General features: G+C 36.4%; 1 protein-coding gene across 2 annotated transcripts in view; it reads right to left on the minus strand.

Moving 5' to 3' along the window:
- Nucleotides 1-7,570: 7,570 nt before the first annotated feature.
- CERS6 (ceramide synthase 6) overlaps nucleotides 7,571-15,964 on the minus strand; it is a 291,619-nt gene continuing 283,225 nt past the window's right edge. For both annotated transcript variants that reach the window (XM_051986225.1, XM_051986224.1), the window contains one exon: nucleotides 7,571-13,845. In XM_051986225.1, the coding sequence (XP_051842185.1) occupies nucleotides 13,681-13,845 (165 nt within the window). In that variant the 3' untranslated portion in view covers nucleotides 7,571-13,680. The remainder of the gene's footprint in view (nucleotides 13,846-15,964) is intronic.

Consider the following 15,964-nt stretch of genomic DNA (forward strand, 5'->3'; position numbering starts at 1 on the left):
CCTTCAAAGAACGTAGATTCTTTGGTGGGGGGGGAGAGGAAGGGGAGAAGGAGAAGAGAGGGAGGGAACAACAGGTTCTTAGATGCAGAGATGCAAAATATGCATAAAGTAAATGTAAAGTTATCTGGAGGTTGAAGAAAAGCACTGTTACAAAAGACCTTATCTTCATCCTGTTTTAAGTATACTTGTGAAAACTTAACTTATCAGACTCCTCATAGCATTAATATCTGGGAGATAGGGATATGGAAAGGCAGGAGTCACATTTGAACTGAGCCTTGAAGAGACTCTTAGAGCCAGAGGGGAAGAACAGAAACATTTTTTCATATGATGGAAATATATACAAAGGCATTAAGAAAGAGGATGAAGGAAGGGGTGAGTTTGGCTAGAATATTAAGGGGCATTAATTAGATTGTGAGCTTCTTGAGGGCCTCTCTTTGTATCCCCAGCACGTGGCATAGTGCCTGGCACAAAGAAAGACCTCAATAAATATTTGTTGACTAACCAATAAGAAATGGTTAAATCAGTCTAGAAAAAAATAGATTTGAATCAGGAAGAAAAGCTTTAAAAAGCAGACATTGAAGTCATTTCCTAAAATATTTCCTTTTCCTTGAAATGTTGCCTTGAACTCTCTCTTATAAATAGAAAAACAAACACCCTCCCAAAGGAAAAATACAATTAAGCAAAACTTATTACAAATGAACAATGTCTAATAGTGTATGCAAGATTCAACATTTATAATTTTCCCCTCTGTACAGAGAATGAAAAGGTTGCTTCTGATTTCTTGAACCAAGGTTGTTCATTGTAATAGATCTGAGTTCACCTGCCTTTTAGTGGTGCTTTCATATCCATCACTGTCTTCATTATGCATATTGTCCTACAGGCCCTACTTTCTTTGTACTGCATGCATTCTCAACAAGTTTTCATATTTTTCCCTGAATTCCTCATAGCTGCAGTTTTTTTAGGGTACAATGGTTAGACTGAGGCATCGGTAGCAGCCATTTTTCTCCCAATGAGCAACATTTATCTGTGACACATTTGCAGATCCCAGGTCATCTCTCCCTCTTCTGAGACTTAGAAGCAGCTCCTTGTTTTTGATTGGTTTGAACAGATGGAGGCAAATTCTGTGTGGTATCAACATTTCAGGTAAGAGAACCTCAGAGAGTATTTATTCCGTATGCTATGCTTGCACTAGTCAGTCTTCAGAGGGAAGCAGTCTATCATTAATCTCACAGTGATTAAATTATACACAGTTCTGTTCCGGGTTTCTGCCATGATTAGGTCTCTCAATTTCCATATCCCACCTGAGCTGGTGCATGCATTTATTTGCTCTTTAATGCTGGTTTTATCAAATGTACTTCATGCCCTGGGCTTCTGAACACAACCACCTCTGCAGTTCTAAATCACTAATGAGTATTTTAAACCAGGAAAGAAATTGCTAGCACACAGACCATAGCTGTTAATGTTAATAGTCTTTAAAATGTCACAGTCAAAGTCATCTTTACATGGAGTTTATACTAATTGCATTGTGTTCAAAGAAATTATCCAGAAATAAGTTTTGTGTCATTTCATAGAAATTCCAGTCTTTTCAAACTGCAACCCAAATGGCAAATATTAATTGATTTTATAGATGCAAACCAGATCTCGTTTCTGTGCCTAGCATGTTTCGTGTCTAATATGTGTGTCCAAGTACCAGAGACTTTCATTTCAAGGCTCCAGGTGTTACTAGGGAGTGAAAATGGAAGTCAAATTGACTCATTTGCATAAAATGAATTAACCCAAATCTGCTTTTCATAAATAAGTACTCAGATATGAAGACTAATGGACAACTAATTAACAATCCATTCTTTATACAGCTGTGATCTATGGCTGTGAGTTTCCAAGGGAAGTATAAGAACAAGGACGTTTTAGAAATGCAAATTAGTCCAAATTACATTATATCTTCATCTGATCACCTATATTAATATTTATGGATCCTTAATTATAGAGTCCAAGCGTCAGCCCTTTGGATTCCAAGTATAGCCAACCAAGGAACATCCGGTAGATAAATTCTAGGATGATGTGTGAGGGTATGGTATATGTGTATACATGGATGTGTAAATATTGCCCCTTTACCTGGAGGCTGAAATAATATGTAAAGTCTGGAAAGGTGGCCAGGGTTGGGGTTGTTAGAGCCAAGTGTGACTGATGGTCCTAAATGGGAAAGGAAGGGGCAAAGGGCTTAATGGCTGACAATTTGCCTGTAGCACACAACCCCTTTGCATAGACCTCTGTTCTTGAATGTTGACAGAACAACCTGTCACAGATGGGGAATATAGAAATGCCTGCTAGAGTAGCATAATCCTACTGGGTAAGGTCATCTCTAAGGTTTTGTTTTGTTTTGTTGTTTTAACTCTTAAATTCAATATTTTCTGATTTTTGTAGTTTGGTTAGCTCAAAACACCAATTTTCCGACTCAATTAACTAACAAACATAGCACCAACTATGTACCAGAAGCAATGCCAGATCCTGGAGATACAAAGAAAAATGTGAAACAATGGCAGTTGTTTCTGAAGTTGCGGCTTCAAGGATCTGGAAGTCCTTTCTTTCTTCAGGGAACTCTCTGCATAAGACTCTTGATTGCCAGGTTTCCTTCTCTTTGGAGTCCATAGTCAGCTCTTTCTTCTCTCATCTAGAGATCCTAGTCTTCAAAGCTGCTTCCTCTCAACTGTAACGATGTCTGTTGGGAGAACTGTCCTGATCCCTACAGGATAAGGCATCTCCTACTGAATTAATAATCATCCTTCAAAGTTATACAGATAGTGAGGAGGCAGGAGAGAGAAGCTTCCACTTTCCCCTCAAGATGATTCCTTTTCAGGGGCCAGTTTCTTTCTCCGCTTCTAATTCCCAGATTGGAAGTGGGATGGCTTGCTTTTACATACACACACACACACACACACACACACACACACACACAAAACTGCAATAATTTCAAATTTAGACCTTAGAAAAACTTCATTTTTGCACATACATGAGTATAATTATGCATACATACATACTACACAATGCGATATATGTGTGGTATATTTATATACACATTCCATGTTATATTGTTATTATGTATATATGATAAATATATCTGTATAACATACATTATGTGCATACACACAGATATATGTATATATATAATTTTTCCATATGTGTAAGCGAGTGTACATCCCAGTTTGTACCTGCTTCTCTCAGACCATCATTCCTGTCTGATGTCAGTTGACCTTTATCCAATAGCCAAGCCCTATAATCTCAAACTGATTAAGGAACTCCTTCACATTTTGTTGTGGGATTCTAGGGAACTCTTTAACTTCCTTTACATATATACAAAGTAGATGCAAAGTAATTTCAAGGGAAAGAAGTTAACATTTAGCCTGAAATTTGAAGGAAGCTGGGGAGGCTGATAGTAGGAGACTGAATATTCTAGACTTGAAGGTTAAAAAAGCATAGAGATGGGAAATTGTGTGTGTGTGTGTGTGTGTGTGTGTGTGTGTGTTTGTTGTGAGAAACAGACATACACACCAAGACAAAAAGTCTGAGGGAGAGGGAGAGAGAGAAGAAGAGAGGGAGAGAGAGAGAAAGAGGGAGAAGGAGAGGGAGAGGGAGAGGAAGAAGCAAAGGGAGAAGAAAAGGAAGAGGGAGAGAAAAAGGGAGAGGGAGAGGGAGGGAGAGGGAAGGAGGGAAAGGAAAAAGAGAGAGAGAGAGAGAGAGAGAGAGAGAGAGAGAGAGAGAGAGAGGAGAGAGAGAGAGAGAGAGAGAGAGAGAGAGAGAAAAGGAGGGAGGGAGAGAGAAGTAGCAGGCCATTTTGGCTGGACCACAGAGTACTTGAGAGGGAGTAATGAACTTGATTGGTATATTGGAGCCAGGTTATGGTGAGATTTAAAATAAAAAATAAAAGTTTGTTTCTTAGTCTAGAGGTCCAAGGAAGCTCCTGAAGAGCAGGGGAGTAATCTTGTGAGATCTGTGCTTTCGGAATATGATTTTGGCACTTGTTCAGATGAAGGAATACTGATAACAGACACTTGAAAAAGGAATCCCAATTAGGAGACTATTGTGATAGCTCAGGAAAAAGGTAATATGTGCCTAAACTACTGTGGTGACCTTGTTAGGAAGGAAGCACAAAGCTTCAGGAGATGTAGAGGTATAATGGACAAGACTCAACAAGACTTGGAAGGCTATGGATGGTGAGAGAGACTGATAAGTCAAGAATCTTTCCAAGGGGGATAACTTCATTGCTTGAAAGATGGCATCCTTGATTGAAATAGTACAATTCAGAAGCATGCTGAATCAGCTTTTGGGGAAAGATACTAATCCCATCCATCATTTTCTCTTCCCTAAACCTTCGTAGATTCAGTTGCCCAGTATATGGCAATTAGCCAAGCCTACAAGTACAGACACACTTGTAGGCACTAGAAAACAGTTCTATCTTTTTCTAATGGCCTGCTTCCAGTAGATCATTGGAATTGCCCAAAAATGTCATATTCAAAATATCTACTGCCAATTTTGTAGTAAGTACTCAACCTCAGATCTTAACACTAAATTTCCCTTAGCACCTAAAAATCCAGCCTTTCTCCCCTTCCACTCTCTTCTAGTTTGCTTTTGCTCCTCTCTACTCTCATGCTTTCAAAACCTTTCTCACTCCTGTGTTTTACTACTTGCTTGCTCCAAAGTTAGATATTGATGTTCTTGGCATGAGATTACAGAATGTATGTTATGTTTGAGATACTGCTGCTCACATAAAGGAATACTAAGGCTCTGGTTCTTTTATACCCCTTTTCTGTGGCTCCTTGTGCTTTCTGCTAATGAAACATTGCCTCAGTAGTATTCTCTGATGTTTAACAGGGGGAATAATGGAAAGTTCATGCTGCAAGTAGTAATGAATCCAGACTTTATACAATGGGTAGAATTTCCACAAGTGAAAACTGGGGGAATGCCTTCAAAGAATATGGAATAGTGTGAGCAAAGGCAAATAATCAGGAAAATGTGAGGGGCAGCTAGGTGGTAACTTAGAGCTAGAAATAGGGCTGAAGTCAAGAAGATTTGAGTTCAAACCTGGCATCAGTCACTACTGGCTATGTTACCCTTGGCAAGTCACTTCACTCTGTTTGCCTCAGTTACCTCAACTGTGAAATGACAAATTACTCCAGTATCTTTGTCAAGAAAACTCCAAATGGAGTCACAAAAAGTCAATCATGACTGAAATGTATGAATACACACTGGAAGGTGAATGTGGGTGATAACAGTTAAATTCAACTGAATCAAAGAGCACATTCGTATGAGAAAAAGCTGGAAGAATGGATGAAAACAAAGTTATGGAGGAATAGATTAAAAGCCTATAGATATTACTTACTGTGTGGCCTTGTTCTCACTAATAATAATCATCCTCTGAGATCCTCAGTCTCCTTATCTATAAAATGGAGATAATATTCTACTTACTTCACAGAGTCCTGATTCATATTTTTGTTTTCATATTCCTAGCCATTTAGCGTGGTACTGGCATATAGAAGGCATTTACTACTTATACTATTACAATAATGCTTGTTGATTGCTTAATCTCAGTATAAGAGTGAGTTATTTCTTTGAGGTATGAAGTAGAAATCTAATAAAGATTTTTGTGTTATGTCTTAGATTACTAATGGTACTGCAGTATTCAGGATAGTTTGAAGAGATGTGACTACAAAAGTCTAAGCAAGAGAGAATGAGGGCCTGGTTTAGGATGGAGAGAAGGGGGTTATGAAAGATAATGTGGAAGTAGAATGAACAGAGCTAGCTATTATTAATGATGTAATGTTTCATACTAAGATCCTAGAGAAAACTTCATACTAATAATACTGTATTGTGTACACTGAAGGATACTATTTTTAAAAAACCTAATTCAAAATCAAGAGCAGACTCAATTGGAATTAGGCACAAAAGTTTGGTCTAATGCCATACCATTGATAGGAGAGATCCAGCTGATGGTCTATGAGAAATCCTGTTGTCTTTCAGGAGTCATGAGGGTATTTTGTAAAATTCCTTTGCCACTGATGACATGATTGAATTGTTTTAATTTCTTGAAACAAAATAGGGGCTTTCAAACCACACAGTTAATGGTTAACACAAAAAGGAAACCAACCAAAATAATAAACCTTTGTATTAGTCTGGACCAGAGTCAGGTTAGTCAGGTGAAATAGCTTAGTTCTGAAATCTGAATGAAATGTTAAAAGAAAAAACAGATACATAGATAATTAATTAGACAAATAGATGTAACTCAGGCTTCTCCCAGTTTGCCTAGTATATAGTCTGCAGTGCTCCTTGCCAATTGGGTAGTAGGAGATAGCCTCTTTTGATTGGCTGCCTATGTCATTCAAACTGGTGAGATGGAGATGTTTACTCCTCATAATTATTTTAAAATAATTGGTTTCCTTTATAATGCAATGCTTTATTTAATGTATTTAGGAACATTATTCTGAGAAGGAATCGCGTTCCTGTTGCTAGTCTTTTGTCTCAAGGCTTAGGGAGGGTGTTTCAGCCCCACTTGTTCCAATCATTTTATATTCAGGTGATTAGGAAGACATATCATTAGCTCTCAGAGCCTAGTCTTTTGAATCAAGGATGGTTTCAGCACTTATAAAGGAAAAGCTAGCTAATTTTGGGGGGATGGGTGGGTGGAAAAGAAGGGACAAGGGAACTTATCGTTCCCAGCACACCTCTGCTAATATTCAAGGTTTCCATTTTGTTCCTTTTTGACCTGGTCTGGTGCATGTGCGTTCTTCTCAGCAGGAGTCGTGTTTGGGACACATCAGAAACATACTGTAGGACTCGGGGGTTGCGGAAGAATGGTGCATAGATATATGGAAAAGCAAGACACAAAGATGATGGAAACAGAATTGAATGTGGGTGGAGTGATAAGATGGTGCTTGAGGCAGGAGGTGACAGGCCCAGGCAGGAAGACTGGAGAAGGGACAAACAGGAAGGGCAGAGTGACAGAAAGAGAAACAGATAAAAGAGGGACAAACCAAAAGACTAAAAGTTGTTGTGAGGAACACAGGTCCCAAGGGCATGGGATGAAATATGTCTTCTTGGGTACTGCATGTTTCATGCTCTTGGATGTTTTTGGTTTTGAAAAATTGGGACAGTTGAATCTTTTTGATTCTACTCAGTGTTTTTCAGAAATAAGTGTTCTAAATGGAATTTCACTTTGAGGTTTATGTTCTGAATTTTGAAGAAATATTGCATTGTATCATAAAGAAATGTGAAAACTCCTTTCCAACAATGAGGGAATTGAAATGAATCTGAGGGTATGTATTATAAACTAAATCACTTGGGATCAGGGATTATTGAGTTTAACATCCCCATTTTAAGGATAAGGAAACTTAAACCCCTAGAGATTAAATTACTTGTCCAAAGTCACTCCTGTGATCAGTGTCAAAAGATAGGATTCAAACTTAGGTCTGGTGATTCCAATTTCAGTTCTGCATATTCATCTTTTCTCACTCCCAGGAAAGTTATGTGAAGATCCTGCAAATATTAGGATGTTTCCATCTAATACAAAGATAGTCACTCATACATTTTTAATACTTATCTTTATTATGAAAGTGTTTTCAAAGTAAAATAATCCACAATAATGATTGGTTCCAGAGATTCAATGATGAATAATTACATTTTTCATATTAAAAAAATCATCAAAACACAAAGTAACTCCCAAAATTCAGTTATGCACAATATCAATATAATAAAAGAATTCTAATAAGCTAACTATACTTCACTCTATTTGTGAGAGCTGCTCAAATACAATTCTGTCTGAATAACATGTCATCTGCTCCATTCCTCACTTCAGGCTAAAAGAACAATACTACACCCCAAATGCACCGTGACAAAAATGACAATGGAGGTATATGTCTGTGCAAACAAGACTTCAAAATCTCTAGACACATCCAAACCGTGTTCTTTGCAGCTACTATCTGAAGTCTCCAGTTTTCTAAAGTCAGTTCCGTCAATTCTGGTTTCTAAAGCCTTCATGGCAACTCTGAAAAGAAAAGTCCTTTTGATGAAACACTGTTTCCTACTCAACATAAAAATCACATAGACAGCTCCTGTCAAGGCAACTGCAGTTTACAGTATTCTGGAAAGTAGGGGTGAGTCAAGTTTGTATGGAAAGGGAGTGGACACAGTGTGTGACAAAGCAGTTCACAAAAATGCAACACAGTTCAGACAAATGGAATCACATGAAGGAGGAAGTGTGGCAAATGAGTATTTGAAAACCTATCAAAGAATCAATGGCATAAGAGGGACAATATCCTGTCTTTCTTTTATTGAAAGTAACAGGAGACTGGAAGGATTTAATTCTTTTTGAGATAAACAGTAGCATCCTTTGCCCCCACTTCCTGTACAATCTTAAGTGTCTAATCATATTGAGTTAAAGGCATTATGTGCTGATTATTTCTGTATATTTGCTTATACAAGTTTTTTTTTCCTTTTGTTTTGGGGGGGTGCTTATTTTTCAGTACTTTTATTCTTGATTTGGGGGTTCAGACAGAAATCAAACAGAATATTTTCCCCTTCTCCACTTCCAAAATGCCTTCTAAGTACACTGTTGGAACTTTGGAGAATTCTTTGATGATTATGTGACATTTTCAATGAACATTAGTATAATTTTCCCTATTAAAAAATACCAGAAGCAAATACTTCCAAATACAGACAGGCAGGGTGGCTTTACAGAAATAGTACGCCTTACAGACACAAAGAACTAGGGTCAAATCCCAGGTCTTTTAATTTATTTTCCAGCAATCTGGGTTAAGTGACTTGCCCAGGATTACATCTCTAATGAGTGCCTGAAGTCGTATTTGAACTCAGATTCTCTTGATTCTTGGACTGGTGCTCTATCCATTGCAATAATCTAGAAAACAAGTTGACCCCTTTCCCTTTTATTTACTGGTTGTGTTTGACCCATGACCCTGTGCAAGTCTTTTTGAGCCTCAATTTCCTTCTTTTTAAAATGAGAATAATACCTGTTTCTTACTATCTTAGGCTTTCAAGTGGAAAGACTCAGCTTCCTCTTGGGTAAGCATTTTATTATAGCATATACATTTTCTGAATACTATAAGGTGGGCATTGTGCTAAGTGCTGCTGCCTGTTAGAGGTGAAGGCAGAATATGGCTTTGAAGATGTGGGTTTTTTGTTATAGTTGTTGCTGATGTTGTTAAAAATTGGCAAGAATGAAGCAGAAGAGTCTTTTTAGTATTCTGAGAATGGCACAATTTCATTTTACTGACAGAAGCAAGTCAATTCTGGAGGTCACAAGCTCTTTCCGGTCATTATTTTACTGCATCTTTGATGACTCCAAAGGTTGTTTATGAAAACCTGGTCAGTTCTTTCTAGTATGTAATGGGCAAGGCTAATGAGACAAGTGAATTTATTTTTCTATGCAGGTTTGATAGGGACTAAAAGGGACTTCCTTTGGTCTCTTTCAGACCAAGTTGACAAGAATTTTATTATTATTATTTTTTTTTGGACATTACCTGAATGACAATGTGCCCCAGCAATTACTTCCTTGATCTATGATAAACATACAGAACAGAAGCCTGGAGGTCACTGTCAGCATAAGACTTGAGGAAAAGGGGGCCAGGGACATTTCAAGACCTTAAACCCTACTAGGGATTGTGAATACATGTTTTCTTGTTTCTAAAGGATATCTTGAAGCATCTCTGCTAATTATAATAACAATAAATAATTTATGTTTATATAACATTTTAAAGTTTATAAAATGTTTCATATATATTATCTCATTAGAATATAATCACAACCCTGGGGAATATACTAACAAAAATTTAGTCTTTAGAATTATTTTGTATTGATTTAATTTTTAAATAATTAAAATCTTATAAGAATGGACATGAAGACTAGCAGATTTTTTTTAGATTATGATAGAAGTGTCTGAGTAAAAACTGCTTTCCATGCATAAGTGAATGATTTTTTACCTCTTGGCTTTCTTTATGAACAGTTCTATAAGACAGGGTTGGGCCAACTGAAATAATAATGACTTTTTTATTTCAGACCAAATAACACTGATATTGCTGTAAAAGGCTCAGACTCTTTCTATTATGGATTGGAGAATGGAATGGAATAGAAAATAGAAAAATTAAACTCTATCAAATACTTAGGGTTATTAATTTTGGCAAAAAAATTGAACATTTTTTAATGTTCCTTTTCCATTTTTGACTGATAGAGATCTGAAATTTTTCTTTTCTCAACTTGCTGCATTTTGGGGAATATGCCCACCTTTCCCACATAGATTCATCTTCATTAAAAGGCTATTTCCTTATCTGAATTGCCCCAGAGCAGTGTCTAACAGCATACTTGGGATTGAGATGTTAATGAAGTCATGGGGAAAGGTGTCTACAATGTGGATATCTCCAAAAACTGAGCTAAAAATAAATCTCAAACACTAATAACTGTCCCTCCCACTTCCCTCACTTCCATTAATAGACAAAGTCCTAATTCTACTAATGAAGCTAGAAAACATGAACTATAACCAGCTCATATACTGTAGGCAGAAAACTGCTCTCTAGGCACACCAAGTTATGCTTTTCTGTAACTTTTGGTTGGATCAGCAATATGATAGGAAAGCCAACAATGAAAGTAAAGTGAAAGATATGTATAGTGGAAGCTTTACAAAAGGACTGGCCAGGACTAAGCATGGTTTGGCTTTTTGGATAAATGTACACACAAAATACACAGGTCACACTTTTAAAAATGTATCAATTGTTTAATTTGACACAAGGCCAAAATCTAACCACCTAATTCTTTTTTTCCTCCTAAAATGTCAAAAAAACACAAAACCTTATAACTTTTTGGAATAAAACCTTTTTTTTTTTCCTAGAAGTTTTTCTATCTTTCCCTTTCCTACATACATGAATGGCATGAATGTAAACTGGAGGAATGTCTACTCAGGACTATGTTATGCTAAACTATCAATCTGTATAAATTTACAGTCTATGCTTCCAAGGCTATGGTATTGGTAGATATTATATATTACCCTCACCTAGCCTCAAGGGAGGTTCAGAACAGAATATATATATGTATGTGTATACATATAAGCATATAATATGCATATCACATATGTATATTTGTACATATATATAATAGTTTATCAAGATAGCTTATTAGCTTTATTAACTCAAAGTTATTAAATTAAAAGGACTCTCTGCCCAAGAGCACTGAATGAAATATGAATCCACAGGTTCTTGGAAGGACTTAGATTCAAATCAACTGGTATGGTGCTATCTTTGGGGTCCTCCCAAATCTCATGCTAACTATCTGGGTAAAAATATAATCCACAACCTAACTTGAAAAACACTCAGAAATCATATGCCTAATCTTTAAGCAATGATTCCTACACCAAATATTTCAAAATTTATCATTCTGAAATTGCTTTTCCAAACAAATAGAAGAGCACATGGCCTTGTTGGGACCAATTTCCATACACACTTAGAATTTGATGCTTCCATCCCATAATTTCTGCTAGAAATCAGCTGGGCTGGAAATTGACCATAGAAACTAAAGCACAGTATCACATTTCACCTTTACTATCTTTATTTTAAAAGATATAAGATGAATTTTCTCTTCTTATATTTCTAACATGCTTGACATTATTTTAAGACAGCTCACATTTTCAGCATATTTTCAGATGACAAACAAGTGCTATTAATCCTTTTTGATTACTAACATAAATGCACAAATATACACATACACACATCCTCATTTCAGACCTAAAGTAATAGGGTTCTATAAGAAGTAAGAATATTGCTTTCTCAATGACTCATATCTTTCCAAATCTCCTCAACTATTGGTATGGGTTAAACCAGAAACTGTATTCTGAAGAAGTGGGAAGATTCAATTCTTTAATGTATAATCTTCTGAGACAATTCTTTTTTTTTTTTTTTTTGTCATTAGAAAGAAAAGCTATTGCTTCTTCTTTCTTCCCACTTACATTTAAAAAAAAAAAAGTTCTTTGGTTCATATTACCGTTTTTCTTCTTTTTTCACACTTATAACACTGTCCAAAAGGAAGTTCAATCAAATCTGTTGCCAAGAAATCTCTTGCTGCTGATCCAGACACTATTGGGGAAAGCAATTTCCAATCAGAATAGTGCTCTGTGGAAACTGCTAGGAGCTAAACAAATCTAAAGAGGGATTTAGAGCAGGCCTTCTTAAACTTTTTTCCATTCACAACCCCTTTTCACCAGAGAAATTTTTATATGACTCTGGACATATAGGAACATAAAATAGGTACAAAAATCCAATGTTTACTGATGATAAATCATAATTTCACAACTCCCCACATTCTGCTTCAAAGACCCGTATGGGATTACAACTCACAGTTTAAAAAGTTGGGATTTAGAGGGTCAAGCTGACAACTTAGTTTGTAGAATAAGCAAATCATTTTGGTTTTTGGATGAGGAAGGTGGTCAAATATTCTTTTCCTACTGATTTTGTCAGGCATAATTATTACATAGGCACACGCACACACACACACGTCCAGGTCAAATACTATAGGGGTTTTAAAAGCTGGATGCAATAAAGTGCTCAACACTTGGGAGAACTCTTCTAAGGCTCTAAAAATTGACTTTTCTATTTGAGCAAGACGTTCAGCTTGCTTTCTTCCATGACAAGGCAGACTATTACAGCAATTATAGGGAGAGCAGCAAAGCCTGGCTGAAACCTTTCTGCGCATGCATGCAATAATGACTAATCTCTGAGCTGGTGGGCTCTGCTTTCATTCTTCCAAGCTCACAAAGACAAATTCTCAATATTAAATGTGAATTCTCCACTTATAACTATGGACCTGAGCAATGTTTCTCAGCTGAACCAAAAGCAATGCAAGATCCTGCCCGAGTTAAGCTTACAAGGCAGAACTAAGCTGCAACTAGGAATTTACCATAGCCCCTGACATAAATACATTATGAGTATGCACACAAGTAATGGAGCCTATTCTAATGCAATTAACTACCAATTTAATTTAAAAACAATGCTAAAATAATACCCTATAATAACCACTGTTTAATTTGAACTGCTAATTGATCACATTAGAGAAAGACTACTTACAAAACTAATTCAGCCTGTTTAAACTTTACATTGGGAGAACAGCCATTGTGAATTGATCAGCAATGTAAACCGGCACTATAACACAAAGGAGGCAAACACATCTGGAGCTGAGCTACAGTCTGCAAAGCTGCCTTTAGCTTACTATAAGTAACAATTCAAGCTGACAAATACTTATAGCAATCTAAGCTACAGCAACAAAAAGGGATAGAAGAGATCACAGCATCTCTTTCTTCCATAAAGAATTTGCAAAGTAAAGGAGTGAGGCAGTTCCCTTTTGTCCACAGATTTACAAACAAATACAAAAAATAAATAATATTCAAAGACATTACATATGAAAATACTGTTCCCATTTGGGCCACTAACATATACATACAGCATGCCTACATATAGAGAATGGAAAGTCTTCTTCATTCACAGACAGGAAATATGGCAGTGCACTATCAGAATGCTTTGATAATCCTAATTTTTGTTTCTGATGCTGAGATATAGGAAAGGGACCGCATTCGCAACTTAGTTAAATACTTCCAGTAGCAAAGAGTTCACTTTGTTCAGGTCTTGTGGTTTAGAGTAATTAGTGTTCCTCCACACAAGGACCACCTGTGAGGTACCCATTTGTGCCACTGGTGCCGCTGGTCCCATTGGTATTGGTGGTGGGATGTTGTGAGCTCTTTGCAGGAAGCAGTGAATCTTCCTCATCTGAGCTGGATTCAATATCACTCCGGTCATCCTTGGACACCTGTAGAAAACCCAGAACACAATTAGCTCATGGGAAGTCACCTCTGTTAGGAGCATACTTAGAAGCATATGCAATCATATAATATCGAAATAGATGTAAACATTGTGAAACGGCTCTACCAGACTAAATGATCCCTAAGGCCCACTCTTGTTCTGGTAAGCACCCTTCTGTGAATCATCTCATTTTCTCATGTAGGGAGATGGCAGAGAAATATGAATAGTAGTACACTGGAGTCAAAGTCACGAAGGCAAGTTCCAAAACCTGTCTCAGATATTTGTTAGCTGTTTTCTCTTTCCTACATACATGAATGGCATGAATGTATGGCAAGTCACTTTATCTTGTGGGACCTCAGTTTCCTCATCTGTAAAATGAGAGAGTTGGATTTTAAAGTCTTTTCTAGCTCTTCATTCATGATACAATGATGGGATAGCACAGCTAGATGGAAAAAAAAAAACAAACTTGCTGTAGGCTTGCAAGAGGAGTCATCCGTTAAAATACTAGGACTCAGGTTTAGGTGTCTTACTCTGCTGTTTAAAATATGATTCAATAGTAATCTTAACAAACCAAAACTACTAGCTAGGGACAGAGAGATTTTAAAAGGGGGAATTTAAGAAGTAAATAGGATAAAATTGTTAGTCAGTCAATATTTGACCGGACCTGCCCATGTTATCTGCTATAGCCTGGGACTCTCATACTGATAGATCCTGTTATGATTACTTAAAAAAAAAGTTTGGATTTGATTTTTATAATTCTAGAAATTGAAGCTATAAATGAAATAACAGAGTTCTGAGAGAAATATTGAGGTATACTAATCTTTTAAAATATTTGTCTATTTCACTTAGGTTTTGGTTAGTAAAACATTCTTATGACCCTAATATGCATATTAATTATCAGTCAGAAATGGGTAGATGGAAGGTGCTTCTAGGCTTAAGCTAAGGAAAGAAGAAATATAGCAGTTGTGTTGTAAAGAAATCTTGACTCCAGGAAGAATGGGATCTGAAAATCTAGTAACTGTGGATTATGACAAGACATAAGTGGAAAATGTACACCATATTCTGTGGGGTTACATTTTTTTGAGGTATTTTTTAGTTATTTAAGTCCAGGAAAAAAAATAAAACCTCTAAAAGAAGGCTTAAAATCCCATGATTAGAATCTCAGTCTTAGATATTTTATTATACCTAAGTGCTTAAGAATGCTTAATCTTCTTATAGAGTCAGCTGATTCTAGATAAATAAGTTTTGGGAAATAATCTAGACCCTGTAACTCTCTTATGGTGGGGGAAGCAGGAAGATGTAGTAGTTTGCTGCCTTGAAAATCTTTCTACTAGTTTGGCATAATGTAAATCTGTCTAACCTTGTTCATCACTTCTAATGCTGCCTATTCACAACTGAAGCTTACCCATTTATAATATTTTCACTGTGGCCTCTCTATGACACTATTTAGTATAAAGCTCATCTATCATGATCTCCCAATCTGAGAAGATTTAGTTCTTCAAAACCTAAAGCATGTCATCAGTTTATTTTACCTGTAAGGTAAAATATGGCATAGGTCCCAAGCATTATTAAAATTAAGTTTTAGAATATATTTTATTGCAGTTATCATAAATCTACTACAAATAAAAAGAATCTACACTGCAGGCTAGGAGTTTGGGCTAAATTATATTAAGAAAAAAACCTATATAAATGCCACCTTAAAAGAAAAAAAAGTAATCTAGAAGACCAGAATCACTTCTTTCCATTGGGAGACATAACACTATAAACCATGCTTGAGAAGAAATCTTAATGCCACAGATGAGCTAGGAATGGCAGCTAAGATGCTCTCAAATATGATATCTGTAGTGAAACTAATGCCCATGTCTTCATAAAATAGGAGAAAAACCATAGATGATGACAAGTCTGATAGAATAGCAATAGGAATGAAAGTAATCCAATTGGTGTTGTCCCAGCACTTTTAGTGCACATAACTGTCTGAGCTATTATTTTCTTTTCTTCCTAAATGAGGACTTTAAACAAAGTAAACCCATTTTAGATAATGGGATTTCAAACTTCCCACTCTTAAATTTAATGCATACATTTATCTTTACATAGGAGCTGGTCATCTGTTTTCACAGCAAACTTAG

The sequence above is a fragment of the Antechinus flavipes genome, chromosome 3 (assembly GCF_016432865.1).
Source record: "Antechinus flavipes isolate AdamAnt ecotype Samford, QLD, Australia chromosome 3, AdamAnt_v2, whole genome shotgun sequence".
NCBI lineage: Eukaryota > Metazoa > Chordata > Mammalia > Dasyuromorphia > Dasyuridae > Antechinus > Antechinus flavipes.